Source organism: Falco biarmicus, chromosome 1, assembly GCF_023638135.1.
Source record: "Falco biarmicus isolate bFalBia1 chromosome 1, bFalBia1.pri, whole genome shotgun sequence".
Taxonomy (NCBI): domain Eukaryota; kingdom Metazoa; phylum Chordata; class Aves; order Falconiformes; family Falconidae; genus Falco; species Falco biarmicus.
The window spans coordinates 34,245,837-34,271,011 of record NC_079288.1 but is presented as its reverse complement, the minus strand read 5'-3'; the positions used below and the strand labels follow the sequence as shown (position 1 = coordinate 34,271,011).

General features: G+C 45.1%; 1 protein-coding gene across 1 annotated transcript in view; it reads left to right on the top strand.

Annotated features, from left to right (window-relative positions):
- OSBP2 (oxysterol binding protein 2) overlaps positions 1–25,175 on the top strand; it is a 117,404-nt gene that overhangs the window by 2,611 nt on the left and 89,618 nt on the right. Inside the window, 1 exon segment of the mRNA XM_056342587.1 lies at positions 5,417–5,494. Within this exon segment, the coding sequence (XP_056198562.1) occupies positions 5,417–5,494 (78 nt within the window).

Sequence of the window (25,175 nt, the reverse complement as noted above, 5' to 3'; positions counted from 1 at the left end):
AAGGCTTCACAGGTTAAATCACACCCTTGTGGGTGAATTGGTGCACTCTCCTCATCTCCATGGCTTTTGATGCCATTGTAGCTTGAGTTTGGAAGGTGGTTGCCTGGATGATTTAGCAGTTGACTATTTAGGACGAATATCATCAGAAGCTTCCTTTTGCTTGTGCACTAGAACCATCTTACTTGGAAAAACTGCACCGTGATGCCCAAGTGGCCTCCTTGTGTGTATTGATTTAGTTCCAGATTGAAGCTTTTAGTTTCATTTGAATTTCTTGCTGCTTGCTGTTTAGCTTACTTTAAAAACCAGCCTGTCATGTTGCCTGGTGGTGATTCCTGGTAGGTTTTTTGTTTGTAGAGTTGAGCTCTTAAAATCCTGCGTGACCTCTTGGGAGCTCCTGTTGTAGTGGTGTGTGGGTGGGCGCAGCGCCATCCGGCAGGAGTTACTCGGTGGGGTTTCCTCGAGCAGCCAGGTGCAACGTCTGTTTTCTACCCGGTTGGTTTCACAGGGACAGTTTGCTGAATTAAAGCTTGTAATTAGAGTATTCTTTCCAAATGGAGTGTTTGAAGCCACCTGTATCTTTGCTAAAGCTATGAAGACATCAAGTCTTACTGCCAGCAAAGCTTCCCTTCAGGTCATGTGCTTTTGCTTCGTATTCCCAACTCTGACCCTTTGGAAAATGATAATAGCTGAGTAGTTCTTGAAGATTTCCTCTGTGGTACCCTCCTCTGGAGTGAGGTGTGTGGATTTAGGAACTTTTAGGAGTTGCACAGTAACAGTTGGATCATTTTAATTGCCCTTGATTGTCTCTCTTAGGTTTTTTTTTGACAAAGTTTTCTGGCTGACTTGGAAATCTACAGTGCAGAGGTGATGCCTGTGTTGGAAGGTGGTTTAAGCATGGCACAACTAGCCTACTTGACTTGATAATGATCAAAACTCTTCTAAACTGCTCTGGCAGGCTGCCACTTACAGATTTGTCATTATCTATAATTAGCATGTCTGTACAGGAGAATCTAATCACCTTGAACAGATAAGTGTTTTCAAGGAGATTAGAGAGGATCTTTAGGTAAGTATTAATTCATCAAAGATTGGTGTTAGCTCGTGATTGATGCTCCAGATGAGTGTTGTCTTCTCCAAGCAGCTTTCTCCTATTTCGAAGAGCTCACAAGTTTTGTGTTGTCTCCTCTGTGGGTTTGGTTCATAGCCTGTTATTTGTGGATTAGGTGTCTGCAGAGCCTTCAGCAAGTACTTTCTGTGGTCACAGTATGTACCAGTTAAAGCAAGGCCAAACGGAGAAGGTAAAAACATTTCATGCTGTGTGTGATTTGATCATTGTAAAGTTGAAAGGCTTCTCACCAGAAAGCAACCTCAGCTCCTTTTGCTGGGTCTGCTCTTAAGAGGAATGATGGGTGCCTGGGGCAGTTAAGCTGCCTCGTCTGCATTATCCTGCTAAGGTGGAGGACATGGGAAGCTCAGTTCTTTGGAAAAACTGTTTCCCAGAGCAGCATTCCTCACTAGCTTTGTTTATCCAGCAGTTAACTCTTGATTAGCTTTGTAAGGCCTTGAGTACAACCCAGAGGGTTTTTTTCTCTGCTTCATTCATGTGCTGACACTGCAGCTGAAAGCTGAGGTGGTGAGTTCAGGAAGGAGCTTGAAAACCACTGCTGATAATAGAGGCATGGAGGAACTGAGGACTTTCAGAAGAGACTGAGAGCCTCTGATCCAGTGCCCACTCAATACGGGGCCACCCAGTGAGGTTGCTCAGGACCTTGAGCTGCTGAAGTTTGAAAGTTTGAATGTCTCTGAGGCCTCTCTGGCCCCCTCTTCCAGTGTTGGACCAGCTTTAGGGGGTGTGTGTGTGGGGAGGGGAATGTTTCCTTATATTTAGCTTATACATACTTTCGTAGAATGATTTTTGTAACACCTTGTCAGACTTCACAGACATAGGAGTAGCTGAATGTCTCTGACTGTCATCCTGAGGGTGCTGGAGCACGCAGGTTTCAAGGACAGCCCTTTAGCTGTGGGGTGACTTTGAGCTACTTGTTTTTGAACAGCTTTTAAATAATTTGTGTGCCCAGTCGTCTTGTTTTCACAGGATGCTCGCTTTATCCGTATGGCACTTTGCTGTTGATCATTGTTCATCATTTGCCCATTTTTGAGGAAGCTCTGCTTCGGTGCTTTGTAGCTGGGGACACGGTGCTTGCACAGCTCCATCAAGGCACAGCACACCAGAGCAACACTGAAGTGCTGCCACGGTGTGATATGAGCGATGCTCTTTGCTGTGCTGCTTGTTGCAGGCTTGATTGCTCCGCTTCTGCTTTAGTGCTGTGGTGGGGGAGCTGGGCTTACTTGGCTCCAAACAGTAACTGCTGCTGACACTGCAGGAGAGCATGAGACACAGATCTTAGTCCTTAAGGGTGTCTTGATCATGGCTGGATTTATTAGCAGTGTATGAGGAGTCTTATATTTGTTCCTTCAGTTGTATTATTCTGCCTGGTTCTCTTTGCTGGTTGCAAACTGCCAATGAGAGTTACGAACTATTGATGCTTTATTTCTACTCATATAATCTTAAATGGAGTATGCTGACCCAAATGCTTCATTTGATGAAATTGTAGCTGAAGTAACTGGTTTCTCTTGTGCAGAACTAAAATTTTGAGAGGGGGAATGCATTCTGGTTTTGTGTGGAACAACTGCAACCTATATTTCTGTCTCAAGGTTGATTGTATGGTGAACTTTCAGGTAGCGTTGCTCTCACTGCATTTTTAGCTCCTGGAGCTGTTTGCAGGTATGAAGCATGTTTATGGGCTCAGCGGCTTGGATACTTAGGGGAGCCCTTCACCCATTTCTGGTCTCAATTGTTCCAACTTTTGTGGCTGGAGAACACGTAGGTGTAGTTACGCCTTTGCTGTAGCCTTCCTCCGTTGTCCTCTGCAAAGGCAAGGGAAGGTCATTGCTACAGTCCTGCATTTCTCCCTACATTGCTGGTAGCTGCTGCTCAGCTCTGCCTTTTGCAGCTTAAGGCTTGTGTGGGCAGGCTGCTGCTTCATGACAACAGTGGCTTTGCTCACCTCTCAGAAATTGTCAGCATTTGGGTTGGTCTTATGTTGGTGTGTGCTGCTGGGCACACTCGAGGAGCAATATGGCTGGTCTCTTCTGGTCCAGGTGCACAGAGATGATGGGCATCACCTGCCTTTTGACTGTAGCTCCCATGCCTGCCTTTTTCCAGAGTGATACATATTCAGCTCTGACTTGGCTTGCTCCAATTACAGGTTTAAATTTGCTTGCATGGTCTGTCATCCTCTGTACCCACAGTGAGTCACTGGTGAAGGAGCTGATCTTTCTTGTTAGAGGTAATGTGAGAAACCTGCTGTGTTTTTCCTTACAGTATCCCTTTTAACTTACCTGATTTCCTCCCAAAGAGTTTTCAATCAGTGCAGTGTGCAGTGTTTAGAGCTTCTGAATGACTTGGACACTCATTATCTGTAGGTTGATTTTTATGTTGCAGCAAGTCAGACTATTGAGCTTATTTTCTGTATTGTTTTGTGCTTATATATAGATTGCATTGCAGCTAGGTAACTTGAGGAATTTTAGGTAACTTAAGCGTGCAGTGCTATCAGAGCCCTTTGCTTCTTGTAGGTCTCTTCAGATCTAGTGCTGATGGCCAACAACTGGGGACGTCACCCTGAAATGTGAGCTGTGCCAGCCGGCTGTTTGGGTGGCGGGCAGCTCGCCATGCTGTAACATCCTGGAGATTTGTCCCCTAAATAGGGTAGTGCTTCAAAACCTGGGCTAACTAGAGGTGTTAAACTTCCCTTCCCCATTATACTATTCAATTACTTTAATTGTTCCTATGGTACCTTGGCAGAGACCTTTCTACATGTTATGTCAGCCTTTGTTTGGTTTTGATCAAAAAGCTTCTTTAATAGTTAATTACTGACTATTCCTGTGTCTGATGGCTGCAGGCTGGGCAGAGTTAAAGCTGGAGGACAGCAAAGCTGCATGTGCTTGTTGCAGTTGGGTCAGCGATTGCTGACTCACACAGGCATGTGTTCCAGGACCAGTGCTGAGCTGTCAGCCTTCAGGCTATGTACGAATCTACTTCAGAATTAAAAATGCAAATTGAAAGCATGGTACTATAGGCCAGTGCCATGATTTGATTGTTAGTGGCAGCACGGGGATAAAAGCAGAACAAATTTCTTGCTTGATCCCATTCCAGGCACTTCTACAATTTGCTTCACCTTTGCAAGCACAGGCTTCTGGGCGTAATGTTTTGAAATGTGGCTTGTTGCTCTCTGTCATCCCCGCCTCCTGCTGTCACCAGGTGATGTTGCTCATAACTGTATGACGTTGCTGCACTGTTGGGTTTGTTGCTGCTTGCAAGTCATGTCGTGCAGTTCACAGGGCTTATATGGGCAGCGATGAAATTTTTGCAGTGTAAGCCATACTGATGGGCTTGCATGCCTGTCTTAGGAACAAGTTGTGTGTGTTTGCCCTGTGTCCAGCAGTCCTTTCTTTTACTCTAATTTGGGCCAAACTGTATTTTTATCAACTTTGCTGTTTTTTTAAAAATCTTTTATCCAACTCTTCAAGGATATTTCTGCTTTGAAATCACGACCAGATACATGTATGTCCCTACAGTGTCTCAGAAGGAGGTCCTTCATTCCCTAAAAATAGTCTTAATTCTCCAAATCTTTCTAGATGAAGAGCACTGTATAGGCACGCGTAGCAGTTTAAAGCAGCTTCTGCAGTGCATGTGAAGATAAATATCGTGAAGTGGGAGTCTGTGCTTTTCTCTTTTCCTTCTTTAACACAAAGCAGTCATTCTTAATCTGTTATTAATAGCTAGAGCAGGTTTTTGCTAAGGCCTTTGTAAGAAACAGAGTAGGAAAATGTTGTCCTTCGCACCCACTGCTTTTATGGTACTGCTGTATGTGTAAGTTCATCTTATTTCAGGCTTGTTGATTGATATGGATACCTAAACACTGCAGCTGTGTGGGTTTTTAAAGAACAGCGAACTGCTTCCCATGGCACAGCTGTCAGATGTGATAACAGGGCCTTGTAGTAGTAACCTTGGATGGGCAGCAAAGCTGCTTTGGGAAGACACTTGACCTCCTGTTGCCAGGGCATACGTTCAGATTACTTGCTTAGTTTCTTTAGGGATGCTCCCTGTGGCGTTCTGTGAAGTTGGGCTGTAAGTGCAGCCACGTTCTCAGAAGTCTGTTCTCAGAAGTGTGGTGCTGGGCACTTCCCAGCTGACTTGGTGCTTTGTGCCTGTCACTCATCCGAACAGAGAATTATTTATCACAGCAGAAAATATCCATGGCAACTAATTTGCCAGTTCTGTGAATCTTCATGATTTTTGAAGTTTCTCTTTCTTTGTGAAATGCACAGGGGTGGTTCCACAAACTTTTTTTTTCAGGTCTTCTGCAACTGTAAGGAGTGATGGCTCTTCTTGGAAACGTGTGAAAAATACACCGGTCCCAGTTCGGAAGATGGGGTGAGTTTGGGTGATTTGGCTGCAGAATGGGCATGGGTGACTGAGATGTGCTTATGCCAGTAGGATGGAGACATGCCCCTTTATCCCCAGATGGATTGTGCATGAGTGGAGATTATGTGATTAAATAAGCACCTTTTTGTCTTAAAAATGTGGAGATGATACGCAGCAGGTGGAGGTGTCACCTGTGCCTGCAGCTTGTTAAGAGTTGATGAAGTTAAGTTCTAGCCTTTGGTTTGAAGTCTGTTTTGGAGGCATGTGGATGTGAGCTGGGGTGGTGCTGCCTGGCTAGGTGTCAGGGCTGTGTACTTCAGAAGCCCCATTCTTTTATTTTTAAAAGTCTGAGACCTTCCAGCTTTGCTGTTTCCAAGTGTGTGCGTTACTGATGTTGGATGCTGTTTACATACCGTTTATTATTCCCAAGTTACCACTGAGATGTTGCCCAGCAGAGCTTGTGGAGCAAAAAGCACTACAGGTTTATGGTGTGTGGTCAGGTGAAAATGACATATGACTTAATTATATCCAAACAGTTTTTTCCTTCCCTTGTCAGTTGGGTCTCTTGTGGCGTGTGTTGGTGAGAGACTGCTGCAGGCTCTCCATCTTTAAATCTCTCTTGGGATGTAATTTTTATAAGCAGGAGGGAAGAGAATACTCAAACCCAAAGTTGTTTTGCGATGGTACAGAAGGTGATAATCCTCTTAATACTGTGTAATTTGTATTGGGCATGCAAGGTGCGCTATCAGCGCACATTGCTGATAGACACAACTTCCATTGTCTTGAGAAAACCTGTAGGATCCCCTTTTGAAGCTGGTGTGGTGTTGATGTTCACAGTGGCCATATCCTGCCAAGGACTGATTAGGAGTACTATGTGGCTTGGTACTAGCGTGTAGTGTTTGAACAATGTAATTTGATTATTTTTTTTGTAGATGTTATAAGATTACATCACATTAGTCCTAGTATTTGCTTTGTAATGTCTTTATTAATGGATGAATGCACTCACAGCCAGTCTGTGGATGATACTAAATGGAGCAGAGAGGTTGCCATGTCAGAAGGCAGGTCTGGATCCTTCTGCATTTCTTCTGAAATCCATGATTTCGTGGCAGACTGGAGGAACAGGATGATGGGAACCTCATGATGTTCAGCAAAGGGGAACAAGATGATTAGGAGTCATCAGAGGTCAGCTGTCTCTTTGGCTGCACTAGCAGGATGCACCCAGAATGTCGAGGGAAGGGATCATGCCCTCTGCTCAGCACTGGGGAGGCCCATCTCGGCTGTGGGTCCAGTTTGGGGGTCACCAGCACAAGGCTGCAGTGGTGAAGGGATGTGGGTGTGCTCAGCCTGGAGCGGAGGAGGAAAAGGGGAGATCTTATAGCTGCTCACAGCTATGTGGTGGGAGCTGCAGGGAGGACAGAGCCTGGCTCTGCTCGTGACAGAATGAGGCAATGGGCTGGTACCAGAGGATGGGAAATCCTACGTGGTCACAAGGAAACAAGTTTTAATGGGGAGTGAGGGCTGAATACTGGGATAGGTGTTTGGAGAGGTGGAGGAGGCTCTTGACTATATTCAAGCTGTGGCTAGACAAAGTCCCGAGCAACCTGATCTGGTTGCTTCTGCTCACAGCAGAAGATTGGACCTGAGGCCTCCTGAGTTGCCTGTCAAACTCAGTTAATGTACTATTCTTCATTATTTGGTTTCTGATGCTTAAAACTTGGTAAGTTTGCCTTCAGCTCTCCAGATACTTGAAGGAGGATGAAGAAAAGCCATGTCATGTCTGTGGCTTGCCCATTGTGCCGGAGGAGCACCTGTGCCTGGATGCTTTAGGCTGTTTCATAGAATTTCCCACTTCCATGGCACCCTTCACTTACTCTTTTTTTTTTTTTTTTTTTTTTTTTTTTTTTCCCCTCTCTCTCGCTGATTCATGTTCCGCTGCCAGTATCAGGGACAGATAGCTGTAGCTGGGTGCTGGCTTTTGGGAGGGCAAGAGAGCTGCGTCAGCGAAGTGCCTGGTGGCAAGAGCTGTGTGGGGAGGTCTCTAAATGTGAAGTGAGGAGATCTGATCAGGGCTTACAGAGCATTGGGTGTGTACTGATAACCAGTGGTTTACTGCATCCTTCTGGTCCTTGTGTTGTACCTGCTCTGCTCGTTTCACAGGTGAGAGTCATGTCACAGCTGGGGGAGTGGGAAGGGAGGAGCTGCAGGTATGTCCCCTGTGGTCTGGAGCTCTGCTATGCCTTGCATTTGGAAGTGAGCAGGATGCACTTAGAAAACTGAAAAGCCGCTTTGTTCAAGAATCGGGACACTGGTGCTTTCAGTATAGCTTGAACAATGCAATCTCACCATGCACTCTGTGCTGTTCTAAAGTTGATTTTTTTAATAGTACTGAGAGTTCGGCTTTGTAAAAGCTAGCGTTACTCATCCAGCCCTTCCAGCTCTCCATTCCTGCACTGCTTGTGGTTGTAGTACTTCTTTTAAAAAATCAGTACAATTTTATTCTCTAAAGTTGTTAAGTTGGGCCCTCAGTTGAGGGAAGGGCTGCTGCCTGACACTGGGACAGCCTGAGGATTGGCAAGCTAATATAAATGCATGTCTGAGATTTATGATGTGATTAGACTGTGTTTTACTGGTATATCATGGTTTTATTGGTTAAAGCTTATAATAAATACAGTGTTTTGCTGGCTTGCTTAGGTAGGTAAAGACCTGGTTGGGTTTCTGATCCCTTTAGGAGTAGGATTTGCTTAGAAGCTGAAACAGAAATGTGTTTTCTTACCTGTTCACTTTTGCTTGTGTAGTCTCTGGAAGTTGTAGCTGTGGTGCTGCCCTTGAACTGTTTTCCGACGAGCCGCATTTTTATGTAGGTGAACTTTGAGTATGCACTGGGTGAGGCATATCTACCTCTTCCTCTCTGTCCCTTTCTTTTACACCACAAGAAAAGCAGTAAAGACTTCTGCTTTGAAATGGAAAACCTGTGAATGCAAACTCCTTGGAAGTTTAGTTTTAAATTTGGAAGTTGACTTGCAGAGGTCTAGCAAGTTGTCTTTTGTTGCCCTGTAGTAAGCCAGTTTTTTCCTCCTTACAGCCTGTAGGCATCCAGCCCTGAATTGTCACTTCTGAGTACCTTTAGATGATGCAGCACTGTGTCTCAGCACAGATAAGGTCTGTAATTACCGGATTGGATTGAATTCTACTTCACATCTGCAGCCCTAAGCTGCCTTTACAGTACAGTAATGAAATATCTCTCTGGCTGCCCATATCCAATATTCTCTGTTTTGGGGACGTTACAGGTTAATGTATTACCTGTCATCCCCTGCTTTAGAGACAGCATAAAGCATGTGCCATGGGAAAAAGACTGATTTAATCATGATTTTTACATTTGATTTCCAAATGTGCAATACCTGTAACAAGCTTGGTGATTGTGAGAGTCAAGTTCTGCCGTTAGTGTAGATGGGGCACTGAGAGCTTTAGGGGAACATCCCTATGGATGCTGCAGGGAAGCAGTGACATTTGTTTGTAGTGAAGCACTGCGAGCTTGCCAGTGGAGATTTCCTCTGTAAGGTGACTGCTGTGCTATGCTCTGGGTTTCACAGGGTAAGGCTGGATTGTTGTAATGGGAGTAGGAGCTCTGTAGTCTTTGACACAGTGTGGTTTTAATATTGTTGTGAACTTGGTCCGAGGCATCTGTAGTTCTAGGAAGGAAGAATTTGTGAAGTAATTAGCTTCAATGTCAGTAGTAAGCTTGCTTCTAATCATAGCAGGCATTGCCCTGAAGCTGGGCATCATCACAGCTATGGAGGGGAATTACATTTTTGTGTCACATTCAATACACCATTCTTTAGATATTTTTGCTGTTTTTCATTTGCCTTGTAAAGGAAATAAGTTAAATCTAGCAAGCTTTTTGTCCCATGTGTCATGTAAGTAAACTCTGCTGTTAGCATTAAGTGTATTTTTAATTTAAAAATTGTGGTTTATTTATGGTACTGCTGGTTTACCTGTGCTGTTGATTTTTTCATACAACTAACCAAGTGTTAATAACCCATGGCAGGTATATGTTACGGTAAACCCACATACTGCCAGCAGGAATCATAGAATCATATGATGGTTTGGGTTGGAAGGGACCTTAAAGACCATCTAGTTCTAGCCCCCTGCCCTGGGCAGGGACATCTTCCACCAGACCAGGTTGTTCCAAGCCCCGTCCAGCCCGGCGTTGAGCACCTCCAAGGATGAGGCACCCACAGCTGCTCTGGGCAACCTGTGCCAGGGCCTCACCACTCTCACAGTAAATATCTTTAAAAGTATTCCCTGCCCATACAAGACTATGGGATAAGGTTTTGTTGATCAGACTTTTGTGTTGCCCAAACCTGGGATCAATACCTTGCGTTGTGGTTGGCAGCAGGGTGTGCGTGGCTGCTGGTCCCATATCGTCTTGCTGGGGTTGGAGCCTAAGATGTGCACAAGACTTGATGGAGAGTGTGTTGTAGGTGAGCTTGGGCCTCCCCCCTGCTGCCACATCGATAGAGGTTCCCTGGTAGGAATTGCTTTAAGAAAAGCCACAGTGCATCAGATCTTGCATCAAAAAAAAAATTTGGCTTTTCAAGGAGCATTTAGAGGACATGCAAGAGTTGCATGTGAATTGTTGATACTTAGTTTGTAGCATGTGTCTGGGACCACTGCTTTTCCCCGCCCCGCCCCCCCCCCCTCTATGCTGAGTATATCTTCCTCGGATGGGAGGAGAACAAGTACAAAATGCAAGACCCGAACTTGTTGTTGTGGACCTGCCAGTTGAGGTGTGATGGGCTTTGGGGTGATGAGCTTTGCCTGGAGTTGCAAAGCTGTCTTTCACCCTAAATGTTTTTACTGTACTTGCTAATGGGAGAAAATATGGGGAGTTTTGTTGGCTTTGTACAGGACTAAACCAAAGACAACAGTGGTAATGTATGGTATGTTGAGGGTGGATTTATAGCCTGAGGGGTGTAAAGCTAGCAGAAATGCTTAAAATCACTGTCTGGTTTCAGTGTGCTCTTGTGATTGAAATTAGTGAAGGCACTTTAGAGTACATGGTGTGAAGTGCGCCTTTTATCTCTTTAATAGAACCTCAAGAGTAACTTTCTGCTGCAGCAGATCTCTATAAAGAGAATCTGCTCCCATGTGCAAGTACTGTAGTCTGAGCAGATTAGTTTAGTTTTAAGCAAGCATGAATATGATGTGATCTAGCTCGTTTACTTGGGAAAAAGAGCGTTTTACTACTTTTTCACTGGTGTGTAGTTCTTAAGATGTTGATACAATTCAGGGTTTAAACCTGCTTTTTTTTCCTGCATCTCCTTACAAGACTGAAGAAATAAAAACGGGGAAAGAAGATTAAAAAGTGAATTTTCATGCGTAAAAGTACTTTGGTGTATCCTGGGAAGAAAGGAGGAGGATGAACACAGCTTTTTTTCACCTGTATGAAGTTACGCTCTGAATACTAGCTAAGCAGTAGGCTGCTTTCTTCTGCAGCTCAGCTGGGGTCTTTCTCCTCCCCTGAGGACACTTGCCATGTCCTCCCTGCAGTACTTTGGGCTCCTTTGGTGGTAAAGTTCCAGCAGCTGAACCTGCTAGGGTGAGATCCCTGGGGCTCGTTGTCCTTCCTGGTGGCTGCTAGAAAGACATGGGACCTTCTTAGATGTGCTTAAATGGAGGAGCACGTGTATGCAGAGGGTGGCTTTTAGACCAATTTTGGCCATTCTTATCTGTGACCTGCCTTAATGCTCTCGTATAGAAGTTTGTTCTTCGATATACTACAAAGCTATGCAACAGAATTCATCTCTCTTCTGTTGGCTGGATAAGATGTAAAGCTGTGAAAAAGATACAGAGAACTGGTTTCCTTCTGGTGCTGAGCTGTCTTTGTCAATGTTTGTTTTCAGAGGTGTATCTATATCTCATACCATATTGGGGTAGTGTGTATCAATACACTGATAGCTGGTTAAGGCATGTGGCAAATACCTTTCTGCTTTTCCGGTTATCACTTCTGGTTTTTTCTGCGCTGGCAAAGTAACCAGCTGTTGCCCCTGTGTATGTTAGCTCTTTGCTTGCTTCATCCTGTTGAAATTGTTCTCATTAGCAAAGAGAAATCTCTATTCTGTCTCAAGCAGTATAATTTTGAAATTGTTGGGGAGGCAGAGGAGGCAGGCATTTAAAGAAGGTAAGCGTTTCATGCGTCTCCTATGGAAATGAAAGTTGCTGAGGCTGAAGTCTAAAAATAAACTGTTCCCAGCCCTGTCCTTTTGATGGGAACTGCTGGGCACAAGCTCTCGGGCACTCAGCAAGACAGGTTGTTAATGCCCCTTTATGAAGCACCAGGGCCTGGACCTGCAGTGGGGCTTTGGGACCTGCTGGCAAAATCCTTCTGCTTCCCAAGAGCCTGAGCAGCTGGGTGGGCTGGGTCGGGTCGCCTGGCTGAGCAGAGCGCCTGTCATTGTTCGCTTTTGTAATACATGTAAGGTGGGATTCTTTGGAAGTCCCTTGGCTTCTGAAAGTGGCTTCTGAAATGAAATATAGTGACTTTGAATAAAGTGCTGATGCTGCTTTTGTGGATGTGAACCTTGACTTTGTGGAGGAGACAGGTGGGATGGCAGCTGATTCTTCTTGAGAAGGTGTGAAAATGTCCTGTGAAGTGCTGCTTAGGAGACTAGCACCTAGACTTGACTGTAACCAGAGGAGCATGAAGCTGGTGAGAACAGAGGGCAGGACTCTCTCTGTGCCAAAGCAGCTCCAGTATTTCTGCCTTAAAAAACCCCAAGCATCTTATTGCACCACTGAAGTTTCCTTGTAACACAGTATACTAAAATAACACTGAAAGTCTGGTTTGAGCAGTTGGGAAATTCGCTTAAAGCTGTAATTCATTCTTGTCTATGCATGAGAGCAGTCCCTTGTGAAGGTCACTGACTTTGCCTTCCCTCTTCGCTGTATGTTTAACTCTTCTGTTCCTGGTAATCCGCAGGCAATATCCATAGGATTTTTCAGGAAGACACTGATCCCAATGTAGAGTATTGGCATGACTTGAATCCCCAAGATAAATTTCTGAAAATACCTGTACATACGTCGTACAGCTGTGTATTCCTGCATGTGTTCTCCTGGAGGGAATGTGGTGTCCCTAGCACTGGAGCAGTCCAACTGTCTTCCTGGCATTTACTTGGTGAAGGTAGATATACCAACACAGTGTCGCCCAGTGCTTGCTTGTCATTTTGGAGTTTTGGACAGATTATATGATACAGTATAATTTATATATAATAATACAATATATTACTGATAATACACAATATATGGCACAATACTATATATATGATACAGTATGAATTAATTATATCACACACATATATATATAAATTGTATATGTACATAAATCCTAAATTTAATACCTGGCCCTAACTGTTGTAACTTTTTTCCATTCTTCATCCTTGGTTGGCTTGATTGACCCTGCTGAGCAGTGTTCATCTAAGGAGGCTGATGCTAATGAAAATGTGACTGTTCAGGAGGAGGTCTTGAGGTGCTAACACTGAAATACCTGTTTTGGGCATTCAGTCTTGCAGGTGAAGCAGTCGAGATGTCAGGTCTGTCCAGAAGTGGTTGGACAAGGTCACTTAGGCATCTGCAGGGTTTGATCGAAGATATCTGCCAATCTGAATCGTGGGCCAGTAAGCAGTTAACTCAGTTTCTATCTTAATAAAAGCTCTTGGCACCTCTAGTGACTGAAAAGCCAGCTGCCAAAATTTCTTTATTTTTTGGGTAGTGTCATAAGGAATGGGAAAGGTCTTATGTTGTGTCACACTGTCCCATGCACTCACATTGCAGACATGTTTTAATATCCTGCTTGCGTTTTCCCCTCTCTGTTTCATCAGTTCTTATGGAGAAAAAAATGCTGTTCATTGGATTGCTACCTCCTGTGCTCCTCAGGAGTGTGTCCCCAAAGGATAATCTTATTTCATAGGTAATGGAGATTGTGGAGGTACCTTAAATACCCAAGTGTCTCATTCAGTTTTCATGTTCCCTTCTTCTGCTGAGACTTGAGTAGCAATGTTATGCCCGCTACCCAGCAACTTGAAGTGGTTCTGAAAGACAGGTAGCTGTGTCTGATATCTCTGCAAAGAAGAGGTAATTGCTACCAAAAGTAGGTTATGCTGATTGTAGAGCTGAACACTTTTTTTTGGTCATGGAATAAAATTTCTGGGTTGCAGGAGGCCTCAGAAACTGCTGTTGTCCACTGATGTAGAGTTTTTGCCTTGAGCAGAAGCATCTGTTTGTTGTGTTTGGTGAGAAAAAGCAATTGAATGAACAGCTTTCCAAATCTGTGCTGGCACCCACCTAGAAGCCAGCCTTTATGCTGTACAGTAGATAAACCTGTAGCAAGGCAGTTGCTGAACTTGTTCACAGTCAAGGGCTGAGAGGCAACAGTTAGGTGAGGTGTTAAATGTGAGGTCTTTAGCTTTGTCTTCTTGTGCCAAGGCCTTAAAACAGAGGAAGAAGTATGTCTGTGCAACCATGTGGGCTTTGCATCTAGATATCTAGCTGTAAGAAATATTTCACACTGAAAGAAATTCTGTGCTGTAATTTTAGCATTGTTTGAAAGTAGTCACAAGTGCGATGACTTAAAAAGTGATGTTCAAGGTCAGAGGCAGCGTCTCTGAAGAAAATTTGTTTGGTACTGAAAACATTAACGTTGATGGTAACTAGCACGAAGAGAGCTGCTTGCAGCTATGGAAAAATCCTTGAAAGCAAGCTCTTCAACCCACACTTGGTCTCAGAAAGGCTAGGTAAGTCTTGTGCTCAGAGCAGATACACCCCTAAACTCTATAGTCTGGAAAACCAAGATATTTTTACCATTCTGAATACTGTAAGTATGAAGGCACATCAGCAGGATAGGAATAAAAGTCTGATCTTAATATTGACTGTGCTGTGCCTTCTGTGCTCTACGCTCTTGGACGTGGTGGAGGGTGTCCCTGCCTGTGGCAGGGGGCTGGAACTAGATGATCCTTAAGGTCTTTTCCAACCCAAACCATTCTGTGGTTCTATGATACGATTCCATGATGGTGAGAAAATACAAACATGAGCAGACTATGGCTGATCTTTATTTTGATTATTACGCAAGTAATCATATAAGTTCCCAAGGGCTGAAGGACCAGTAAAAACTTAAAAGCAGAGGCTGTAACAAGAAAAATTACTGCTTGAGACTCTCATCTGCTGGTATTGCATTTATTTCAGTGTTCTTGTGTAGTAACAGTATTTGTCAAATTAACGTTCTGTATCGCCATTTGTTGTTTGTTCTTGCTTAAAAATGGGCCTCCATGCATGTAAGTCATGTGTTGCCCAGGTCTTAGTTTATACTAACTTCTGTGGAGATGATGGCATCTGGACCAGACCTTCCATAAACTTCTAATTAATGCATTAAATGTGGCAGCACTACTACCCACAAATCTTGGTGGGTTTTTTCCCCTCTAGATCTTTAGCATTTTTGCTTGGAAAGTAACGAAAATGGTGAACTGCTGTGCTTCCTGTGGCATTTTTAGAAGAGGCGAACAGGGTTTCTAGCAGGGTTCTCTTGAACACTGAGCGTGTGCCTGCCTCCTGCGAAGCTGCTGGTGTTGCTGCTGGGCTGCAAGCTCCAGGCTCTGTCCAGCAGTTGCAGTTTGGCACTTTTTCATATGTGTTTGTAGTTACCTGAACATACCCCTGAACTGAGCTTTTATCATAGGGAACTACATCTAGGCAACTAGTCAGAGGGGAGCCTAAATGGGAGGAAAGCCAGTGCATTCAAAATACAGGTGAGGGAGTGCCGAGGGTGATACAGGTGTGCCTGTGTCTTTTGCCCAGAAGCTTTTTGTTGTTGTGCCTAGTGTTGTTACAGTCATTGGCAATGTTGTTGCAGGAGATGCAGCTCCTTATGCAGAGCCCGGCTTGCTGCAGCCTTCCCCCTGCCCAGCTGTACACTAATGGCTTTGCTAAAGATGCTGACCTCATGGTTTGGGTTTCTCAGCTGAGATGGGCAACTGTGTGTCACATCTATTGTATCAGCTGTGGGCTAATTGCTGTAAATGGGACACTTAGTACTCTGATATACTCTTATGGGGTTTCCTTTTGGCCGAGTACTAGGGTATTTTCCCAACCAGATACACTTTGCTTTGCTTTCCCTGTGCTGAGCTCCTTTGCAGCCTGTCATTCTGCTTCTGCTGGAAAGGGAGGAGTAAAAGCCCTTTTTGGGAGGTTGCAGCAGTGTTGCGTTGGAGCAAAGCTGTGGTTGTGCAGTGCCACACCAGCATGGAGAGCTTTTCTTGTCCTACAGAAGAAGGTGAAGGTTCACCCTGGGGAGCAGGTGAAGCCACTCACCCGAACCAGTGGCTTGAAGAGCTCTTTCTGGGTGCCCTGGTCTACAGGGCTGATAGCCTTATCAGCTGGGGCCACCACCAGCCCCTCCAGAGGCAGACAGGAGATAGCATGACATGGTGGGAGGAGTGGGGAAGCTTACTGGGAACTTTTTTTTAATCATTTGTTTTATTTCTTCATTTTTTTCATAAAAAAACCCAATGCAAAATCCCTTTGCCAGACCCTGTCTTACACTTGCTGATACCTGCTCAGTGGCTTACCTTTTTCCCCCCTCCTGATCACTGCTGAGCTTTCCTGGCAGAAAACTTGCACTGTGCACATGGGAGAGTCATAAATGTGTTATAAAAGCTAATCCTGAAGAACATGAATCTAGGTAGATTGCTTTTAGAGTATCCTTTTATTTGGGGTGGAAATCTTGTTTGTGGGAGCACTGTAGGAGCAGAACATCTCCTCTTTGGGGAATGAGGGGAAGGGAGCTGGGGTACATCTATGTGTTTTGATGTGGTTCTGATGTTAGCAGTAAAAGCATTTCTCAGTTTGTGTGCATTTATACAGGCTTTACACAGTGTTTTTTGGGGAAACAAGAGGCTGGGTGCTTGGCTCTCTGCTTGGATATGTTATATATTTGGAGGAGATTGCCTGTTGACAAGCCAAATAGGGCTAGCTGCGCTGTTCAGCCATCTAGCCAGCAGGTCTGCCACACTTTTGTTTAAGAAAAGAAGCAGGGGGGAGGCCTGGGTGTTTTCAGAGATGTTTCAGCTGGGCAATGCTGTTGATTTTCTTGACCCGACCATCTATTAAACCTGTGTGCTTCTCCAGTAGTGAATTTTCTGACACTCAGTTACATCGAAGATGCCTCTGACCTGGAAGTGCTAACGTTTGCTTAATGCACTTGTGAGATTTTGCATTAAACCTTTATGGCACACAGTGTCAGGGGTGGGTGCAGTGCCTTGTCCTACACTGCCGCGGGGTGGGTGAGAATGTTTCTGACAGATTACTTTCCCCAAGCTCCCTTGTAGTTTTTGTGGTGTTTTTTTTTTTTCTTTGTGAAGCATGGAGAACCAAGTTCTATTTGTACATGATGCAAAGCAGAAGTGTCTTTGGGGTTTTTCCTTGCAGAGGCTTGCCCTGCACTGGCACAGGTGTTGCAGCCAAACTAAAGTGGCAAAGCACTAGAGAAAGGAGTGTGAAACCCAGATTGCTTCACTGCATCCATTTATTTACCACAGAGGTTTACAGTCAAGTCAGCCCTAAATCCTTGCTTGTGCAGTGTTGGCTGAGGCTCATTGGTGTTGGGTCCCAGGTGTGGGTAGGGGCTTGGCCCAGAAGTCAGGTTGGGAAGCTGCTGGACAGGTCAGGGATGGGTGGGAATATTCTTGTGATCTGTGGAGGGTGCCTGATCTGCGGGCATCCCTCCGGCTGGTGAGGATTGCAGCCCGGATTGCAGGCTTTCCTTTAAACCCGATCGTTGCTAATCTGTGCCCATCCTGACTGCAGCCAGTTGCAGATTAATCGGCCTTTAAATAGAAGTAAATCGCATTTTTTTTACAGAAATCTCAGGACAACGCTTACCATATGCTTGTTTGGGGCTTGTTTGTGATTTGGTAGGTTTGGTGAAGGCAAAAAGAGGAAGGAAAAAAATAATCTGAGCTATTTGTCATGTGGAGCTTGCGGTTTGTGAGAGCTGTGCTGAACCAGCTTGTGATGTGCTGAACGTGAATACTGCTTACTGTGTGAGCTGGGGGAAATACCTCCTGAGCCACGCGCCTGCTTTCTCTTGGCATTTGTGTTGTGGAACTGAGTCATCACAAAAATCCTTTTTCCTTCAACCAAGGGAGAACAATAACCCCAAGAGGTTTGGTGTCCACACTTACATCCCCTAATTTCAGGCACGTGAGCTTTTGGCCTCAAAATAAAACCAGTTTTAAGGTGCTTTTTGGAATTTCTCATGCATAAAGGAGAATGCAGAGATTTCACTGGCTTTATACCCCCAATTATTCTGAACAAAGGACGTGCAAAACCTCAATTTATTAGGAAATGTGCCGGGAAGCACTTGCAGGTTTCTGTAACCCAGTTATGGGGCTGCTCTGCCTGAAATGTTTTAAAGGTTCTCGTATTGACAATGGGATGCCGGTGACTGTGAAACTGGGCACCAGATTTCAGTGCAGATTAACTGCTTGGACTCAGAGGATGCCGAAGTGGCAGTGGCATAGGACTGGAGGCTGGTGCCAAGGTGGGGAGGGAGCCACTGGCCGGCACAGGCGACGTTGAGGAGGCGGTGGTGGCACAACAGCCTTTTGTTGTCAGGGTGAGATGGGGAGTGCGCAGCTCCTGTCCCTGCACTGTATGGCAGTGCTGGTGGGGTCACTGAAGGATCAGAGAGCTTGACCTAATCCAGATAGTTGTTAGACTATGAATTCTATATGGAAATCCTTGTGCATTGTCCAGAGTTGGTTCGTGCTTTGTGGAACGCAAGCAGAGAGCAGCATCCTGTGGGAAGTGGGAGGCTTGCTGCTGAACCGTGTGGCAGATGGGCACAAATGGCCTTTCCTGCACCCTGAGTGCTTGTGACTGCATTGCCTTTTGTGCTGCTCCCCACTCTAGTAATGAAACAAAATCTCTTGAGAGAAATTTCCATCTGCAATTAATTAAGAGAAGGATCAGCCTGATTACCCTTGTGGACTGTGGTGATTGTTCTCCATCATCTTAGGGAAAAAAAAAAGAAAAGGTGCTGAAAGTATTTCAATGCATTGCTTATACTGTGAGCCAGGCAGAGTATAAATCCATTCGGTATCACCTCTTTTCTGTCCCGATCTATTGCATTGCCCAATTTTGCTTGTTTCCTGGTCCTTGATTTTTGTTCTTGCCTCTGCCTGCATTAGGCTCTGCAGCTTACTCTAAAGGGCATTTCCCAGTTATGCAGCTGGTACAAATATTTCTCTATGGCTGCAGAGCCCTTAACTTAGTTAATCATATGATACTTTTCAGGGGGATGGGAAAATGAAATGAATAAACTGGTTTCAACTTAATCCATGGAAGATGCATTGGCAAGTTGGGAGAGGTCAGTGGTGTAAGAAGCAGCAAGGCTTTCCAGTTCCTCTCTTTTCCAGGGTAAACAGGATTTAAAAAGTGGTTTTCTGTCTGAACTTCTGAATGTTTCCAGGTTGCCATATAGTGGAGAAAGCAAAGGCAGAGATTAGTATGGTCCCAGTGTAATCAGATGTGGAGTGATGAGGGGTCAAACATCTACACTTTCACCACCAGAGAATGGTCTTCATGTGTGTAATGTTAACAGAAGTGAAATAATCTTGTTGCACAAACGCAAGCGATGAGAGGTCTGCACAATTTCTCTATTAAATGTCTGTGTTTTGAAATACTGGTAAGAAGTAGTAGCAATTAGCAGACTCAGCCAGAGGGATGCTTCGCAGCCATTTATAGTTGGGATTCCTGCCTGTTTCTGGTGATGTACTCTGCTTCTCTGTCAGAACGCCCACACTTAAATGAACTTCAATGCGCATTTGCCTTTTTTTGTGGTAGTTATAAGAATACCTGCCCTGTTTCCTGTATACCTATATATCCGTGGTCATGCGATGCACAATGATCTGTGTCTTGGACCACTGTGCTTTGCAGGGGCTGATGCTCTTCCACAACCCTCTGCAGAGAAACCCTCTGATCTCCCTGGGACTGGGATGTGCTGAACTGCTGCTCCCGAGTTGCAAGTGCTGGGGACTTACCTTCTTCCTGTGGGAGGGAATATGCTGTCAGGGAGCCCTGAGCAGATGCAGGAACAGGACTCCCTCTCTCTAATTGGGGAAGTACCTCCTGGATGTGTTACTTTGCAGTCCATCTGCTACACTACAAGTTTCCTTTGCCTTGTTCTCTTCTTGATAGATCAGGATGAAAATGTTTATCCTTGTCATCTTGTTGAGAAAACCGGGGAACAGATACAAACCCTGGTGGTGTTTGTCTGGCAGCGTGTGAGTGCTAAACTGTAAACCTAGCTGTAAGGTGGTGCTGAGCTGGCTGAATTTGGTAGAGTGGCCAGGGCAGCCAGGCTGGAGGTGTTCAGGGATGGTTGACAACAGTCATCTTGCTACAGCGCTCTTCAGTTCTTGGGCTGTGAGTTGTCATTTGGGTCCTTGAGCTGCTTTGACACCAGATGTGCACCGGCATCTCCAGACCAACATGTTTATCAGTCCTGTCCTTTCCAGGTCTCCTGGTATGTTGGAGGGTATGCTGAGATGCTGGGTTTGTGCTGCAAGGATGCAGTGTTTACTTCTGGCTGTGTTGCATTGGTTTTTGGGTGTGATCTGCAGCACCGGTGCAGAAGCCTAGATTTGTAATTTTGTTGAGATATGGCAGCCAAAAAGTGTTTCTGAGCATCTAGCTCTTGAAATACAGTGTGGTGGTGGAGCTCACAGAGGAAGCTCCTTGAGGTGTGTGTTTTCTAGCTCCAGAAATGGACCTGGGATTTGTGTACAGCTTCATGCCATATGTGTAGTGGTAATGTTGCTGTAAGGTCTCTGTATCTCACTTCCACGACTCAAACCGCCTGCCCCCATAGTTTCACTCTTTTCTATGACAGTCTGTAACTTTTCCTTTTCAGACGCTTCATGTGTCCCTTGTTTTCTCCCTGAATCCTTCGTAAGGGTTCCAGAGTACAAGTCAGAAACGTCCCTGATGGTGGTGAACCGCTTGGATCTGTCCCTGTGCTGTGTTCATCATCTCAGCTGAAGCGTGTGACCTGCAGGAGCCAGCTGTCACGGTGATGCCAGTGGTGCTGGGGAGGCTGTTTCTGGACCTACAATCAAAACTCAAACGTGAACAGTAAAGCTTCCTTGTAAAACTTCAGCCACACATTATGAGCTGTTACAGCTCAAGTAATCTTTGAGAGAAGGAAAAAAGACCAAAGGAGATTGCATGGCAACATCAGTAGATTTTCCTGTAAAAGTTATTTAAATTAGGAAATATTTCCTCGTTGGTAAATAGTGACCAAGCAGCTGAGTGATAACCTGGCAAATGGTCTAGTGTGTCTGCTAGTACCTCTTGCCTGTTGCCAGGGCTGTAGCTCACAGCAGATTTCTGTATAAACACTCAGTGCTGCTTTCCCAAGGGAAGAATGACTCAGATGGCTGCTTATGAGCTGTGCTGGCGTTCGCATCCTTGCTTACACTGGGGATGAATTTTTTGAAATGTGTGGTCAGACACTTGGAGGTTCAGATGCAGCAGCCTCTAACGTATGTGCCCAAATTTTACTTGTTGTGGCATAACTGTGGTGAGTGAAACCCCAAGGGGAAGGACATGCTGGAATAGGAAAGACAAGAATATGTGACTGTTTAAATGCTGCTCACCTTGTGCCTCTCTGAGTTTGTTCCAGGGAGGTGGCTGTGGCTCTCAGCATGGGGACAAGTTTGAGCCCTGCAGTAACCTACATTTATACCAGAAAACAGAACGACTGTAGGAGTGATAAGATGGGAATTAAGTATTTAAAATGTAGAATCAGGTGTGCTGGTTACTGAGGCTTATGGCAAGGTTTTGAGATAGTAGGAGAAGGATCTCTAGGAAGCAAGTGAGTGCGTATTTCAGGAGGTTATTTTTTGGGGTATAACTTAATTTGTGTTTGGATTTTCCTGTGAACATGCCGAGTGGTATGGAGTGGTGTTGGGAACCCACGAGCAAGCAGTATTGGCCCTCCCAGCTTAGGAGAGAAGCCTCAGGTCAGTCTTTTCGTAGCTTCCTGCTGAGTTTTTTGTGGATTAGCCGCTTTGGAGAGCTGCACAGTCACTAGCCTGAGCATTTTTAGCGCCCTTGTGATGCTGGATGCTCCTAGCTAGGGTGTAACAAGATCCGTACATGTGTCATACCCACTGTGCTTAGCTGAACTGAGCTTTTGAGCTGCCAGGGTTGCAGGTGTGTGCTCTGGTCTCAAAGTTGGGCTGCTGTGCTCTCCTTGACCTCCTTGTTGGTGCTCAAGCTATAAAGCACGCTGAAATACTGCTGGCCACCTGGAAAGTGGGTCCTGTGCAGAGCAATCTCTGTTCCCTGCTGGAGTTCTTTGCCTGATCCTGTCTGAGCTGTGAGAAAAGGAGTGATCGAGTTTCAGGACAGATGAGGCTGCCCAGAAATGGTGTTGAGCCTTGCTGGTGGAAAGGAAATCTTAGCAGAGAAATTCTGTGAGCATCTGTCATGCTTGCTTGCTTTAAGTGAATGGTGTGTTTAGGAGCAGCGTGAGCTGGAGCTGTTTATTGCTTGCTGCGTCTTATTAACTTCCAGCAGAGCCATGCAGTTATTACAAAACCCGTATAAGCAACACCTTACCAGCATCTGAGGCTAAATCTCTGGCTGTTATGATACCACTGAAACCAGAGCTGTGGAGCTAGTAGATGATCTACTTTTTCACCTCCGCTGTTGGTAAATCTGTCTTCTGAGCTCTTACAAAGGAATTTCATCATTTCATATATAGTAAGATTTCTTACAGTTGTTGAAAAGTAGGAACATCTTTCTCTTGTATAGCACTGGCATACTCGGAAGCCTAGTGTAGCTCAAGTATTCATTCAGAACTGGAAAGCAGGTCTTTAAATCATGATTTGTTGTTCTTTTATTGCAGTACGGCATGTAGCTGATCTGACAGGCTGCAGAATGAGTTGCTAAAATTTAGACTCCAGGAGTCTTATACTGAAGGCCTTTTTAAGTAACTGATGCTGATAAGTTGTCAAGCTCTGTATGTTTAGATTTGTGGTATTAAAGTAGCTGAAGCAGATTTTCCAGCACCCCTCCCCCCACAAAAAAAAAAAAGAGAGAGAAATGCTGCAAATAATATTTTAATAACAAGGTCTTTGAAGGTTTTTGCAAAATCCAGCATTCTGGAAATTGCTGTGATGCAAGAGCTTTGCTGTACTTGTGGTAGGGTGCCTGAGTGATGATGCCAGTCTGAAATTTGTGTCCTACACACTGTCAAAATAAAAAACGCAAATGTGGCCATATTCAGAACAGCATCTTCTGCTAGCTTTGACAGAATCTGTGCAGGAACTGGGACCTGTGTATCCAGAGTAGGTTTGACAGTTGAAGTAGAGACCTGCTGGCATCATGAGAAAGTATGTTCGTGCTTTTAGAGTAAGAAAACTCCTTTCTGATGATCCTAGTGCATCTATGGGCAGCACCGTTGTTGCTACAAGAATGAATTTGGGAATAAGCCATGAGATCTGCCTCCACAATTCCTGGCCTTTTTTGTCTGGAGCCACATGCTGGAGCTGGGCAGCCCTGGCAGGGCCATGTAGCCTATGGCTTGGTTAATAGCTCAAGACTTGCATGGAGCTTGCCCTGGTGCTTTGAGGATCTTGCTGCTGTGCTCTGGGGGGTAAGGGGTTATATTCACCCAGGATGTTAAGTTTTCCCCTTGCCGGATGGATGCTTAAGTCCTCCCTGGTTTTTAACACCTGCAGGTATTGTTTTTTAAAATTGTTTTAGCCCCTCTCACTGTGTATATTGGCAAGGGCTGTATGCAAGCAGTCCTCTTCCATCTCCCACGTGCAGCTGTAATTTTGTATCTCTGAAGGAGAGTCCCATCATTAGCTTTGAGAGGGAGCAGCAGAAGAATCCTAGGTATTAATCTCTGTCCAGCTCTGTGTGGTCTATGTCCATGTTTACACTCCCTTTGGCTTTTTTGCAGCCTGCCCAGGTGCTCTCCCATATGTGCAGTGCTCAGATTATTGCAGAAAGTTGAGAATCAGAAAATCTGCCTGGATCATGTTATGCAATAGTTGAGCTGTTAGTGGTGAATAAGCAGATCCAGCTGACCACGAGTGCTTCTGAAGGGCACCTTTTTTTTTTTCTTTTTTCCCCTCCCCCTTGCATGTGGATAGAGGAGATTGCTTGCTTGTTGGCTTGGGGCTGAGTCAGGTGCTTGCCTCGTGTGTGGGTGCTGATTGGTAGGATTTGATTTCCCATGCAGATTGGCATGGGAAGGTAGCTTAACAGTCGTCTTGAGTGGGAGAGCAAGGCTGTTTAACATGACTTAAACTGATATAGTGAAGTCACCTTTTTGTGTAGAAGAGAAAATAATTTTTGCAGTTCTCTCCAGGTGGGAAGTAATCCCTTCTGAGAACCCACCGGTATGTACTGCATCATGAAGAGAATGACTTTGGAAATGAAATTCAGTGCTTGATTTCATTTGGAGCCAGTTCACCCCCACTGCAAGCAAACGTTACCACACTGTAGACTGAGTTTGAACTTACCCTGTGGTGCTGTGAGACATGAACCGTAGGTCCTTGGGAGGTACCAAGATGCTTTCATTTCTGCACGGCTTCTGTGTCTGCATGTTGAGCTTGGATGTGACCCTAGGTTAAATCTGTTCTGCAAAACAGCGTCGGGGCTGGGCAGGCAAGAGAAGTCCTCAGGATGCTGTAGTTAGGGTTGTGGGGCTTGGGGATTTGAATTCGTGTTCAGCCAGAATGGCTTCTTTCTGCGTAACATGCAATCCCAGCAATAAGGTTGGTAGTGAGTATCTCTGGATTGCTGCCTGTTCTCCCCTGGTAGGAACCGTATCTCCATCCCATAATGAACTCCATTGCCAACACTATCTGAGAGTAATTCAAGGCTATGCCTGTAAAACCTCCCTAAAGAGACCTAGAGACTCCTATTTGTGATGTGTTCCTTGGGGAGCAAAGTGCAGCCAAAATTTGGCTCTCCTGCTGTATCAGCATGTGGAGCAGGGCCAGAAGGTGTAGGAAGCTCATCACCAACATGTGGTGGCTTTTACAGATGCTGCGTGTGAACAGTGTTGAAAATCAGATATTTGCCATACCGCTGCTCGTGTGATGTGATGGGGCTGTCACTGTGCTCCAGGCCACAGAGAAGGAAGCAATGTGCAAACTGCCTTGAGTCTTTCAGGAGTAAGGGGAGATGCTCCTGGCAGTGGTGGGAATGGTCTACTTGCCGAGCTGGTGATGTGTGCCTTCATGAAAGCTTCCAGCACTCAGCAGCTGATGACTTGTTCAGCTCCTACCTTTAAAGATGTGAATTGATTTTAAAATTTTGAAAAAGCAGTGGCCAGTGATCACTTTTGGACTTCAGTACGTTTGTGGAGGTGTTATTAATGATCTGGGAGCTGTGCATCAGGGTGGCTGCTGTTGGGGTGGAGGAAGGCTGTTCGCAGTGGAAAAAAGGAGTAACTGGATGCCCTGAATGGAGATGAGGAGGACTCTGTGTAGAGGGAAATCAGAGGCAGAGGGAGAGACTTGGCATTGGCCTGTGAGGATCAGCAAAGACCTTCTGGGCCTGGGGGTATTGTAGTTTTAGGAGCAAATAGCTGGGTTAAGACATGTAGGGTAAAGGA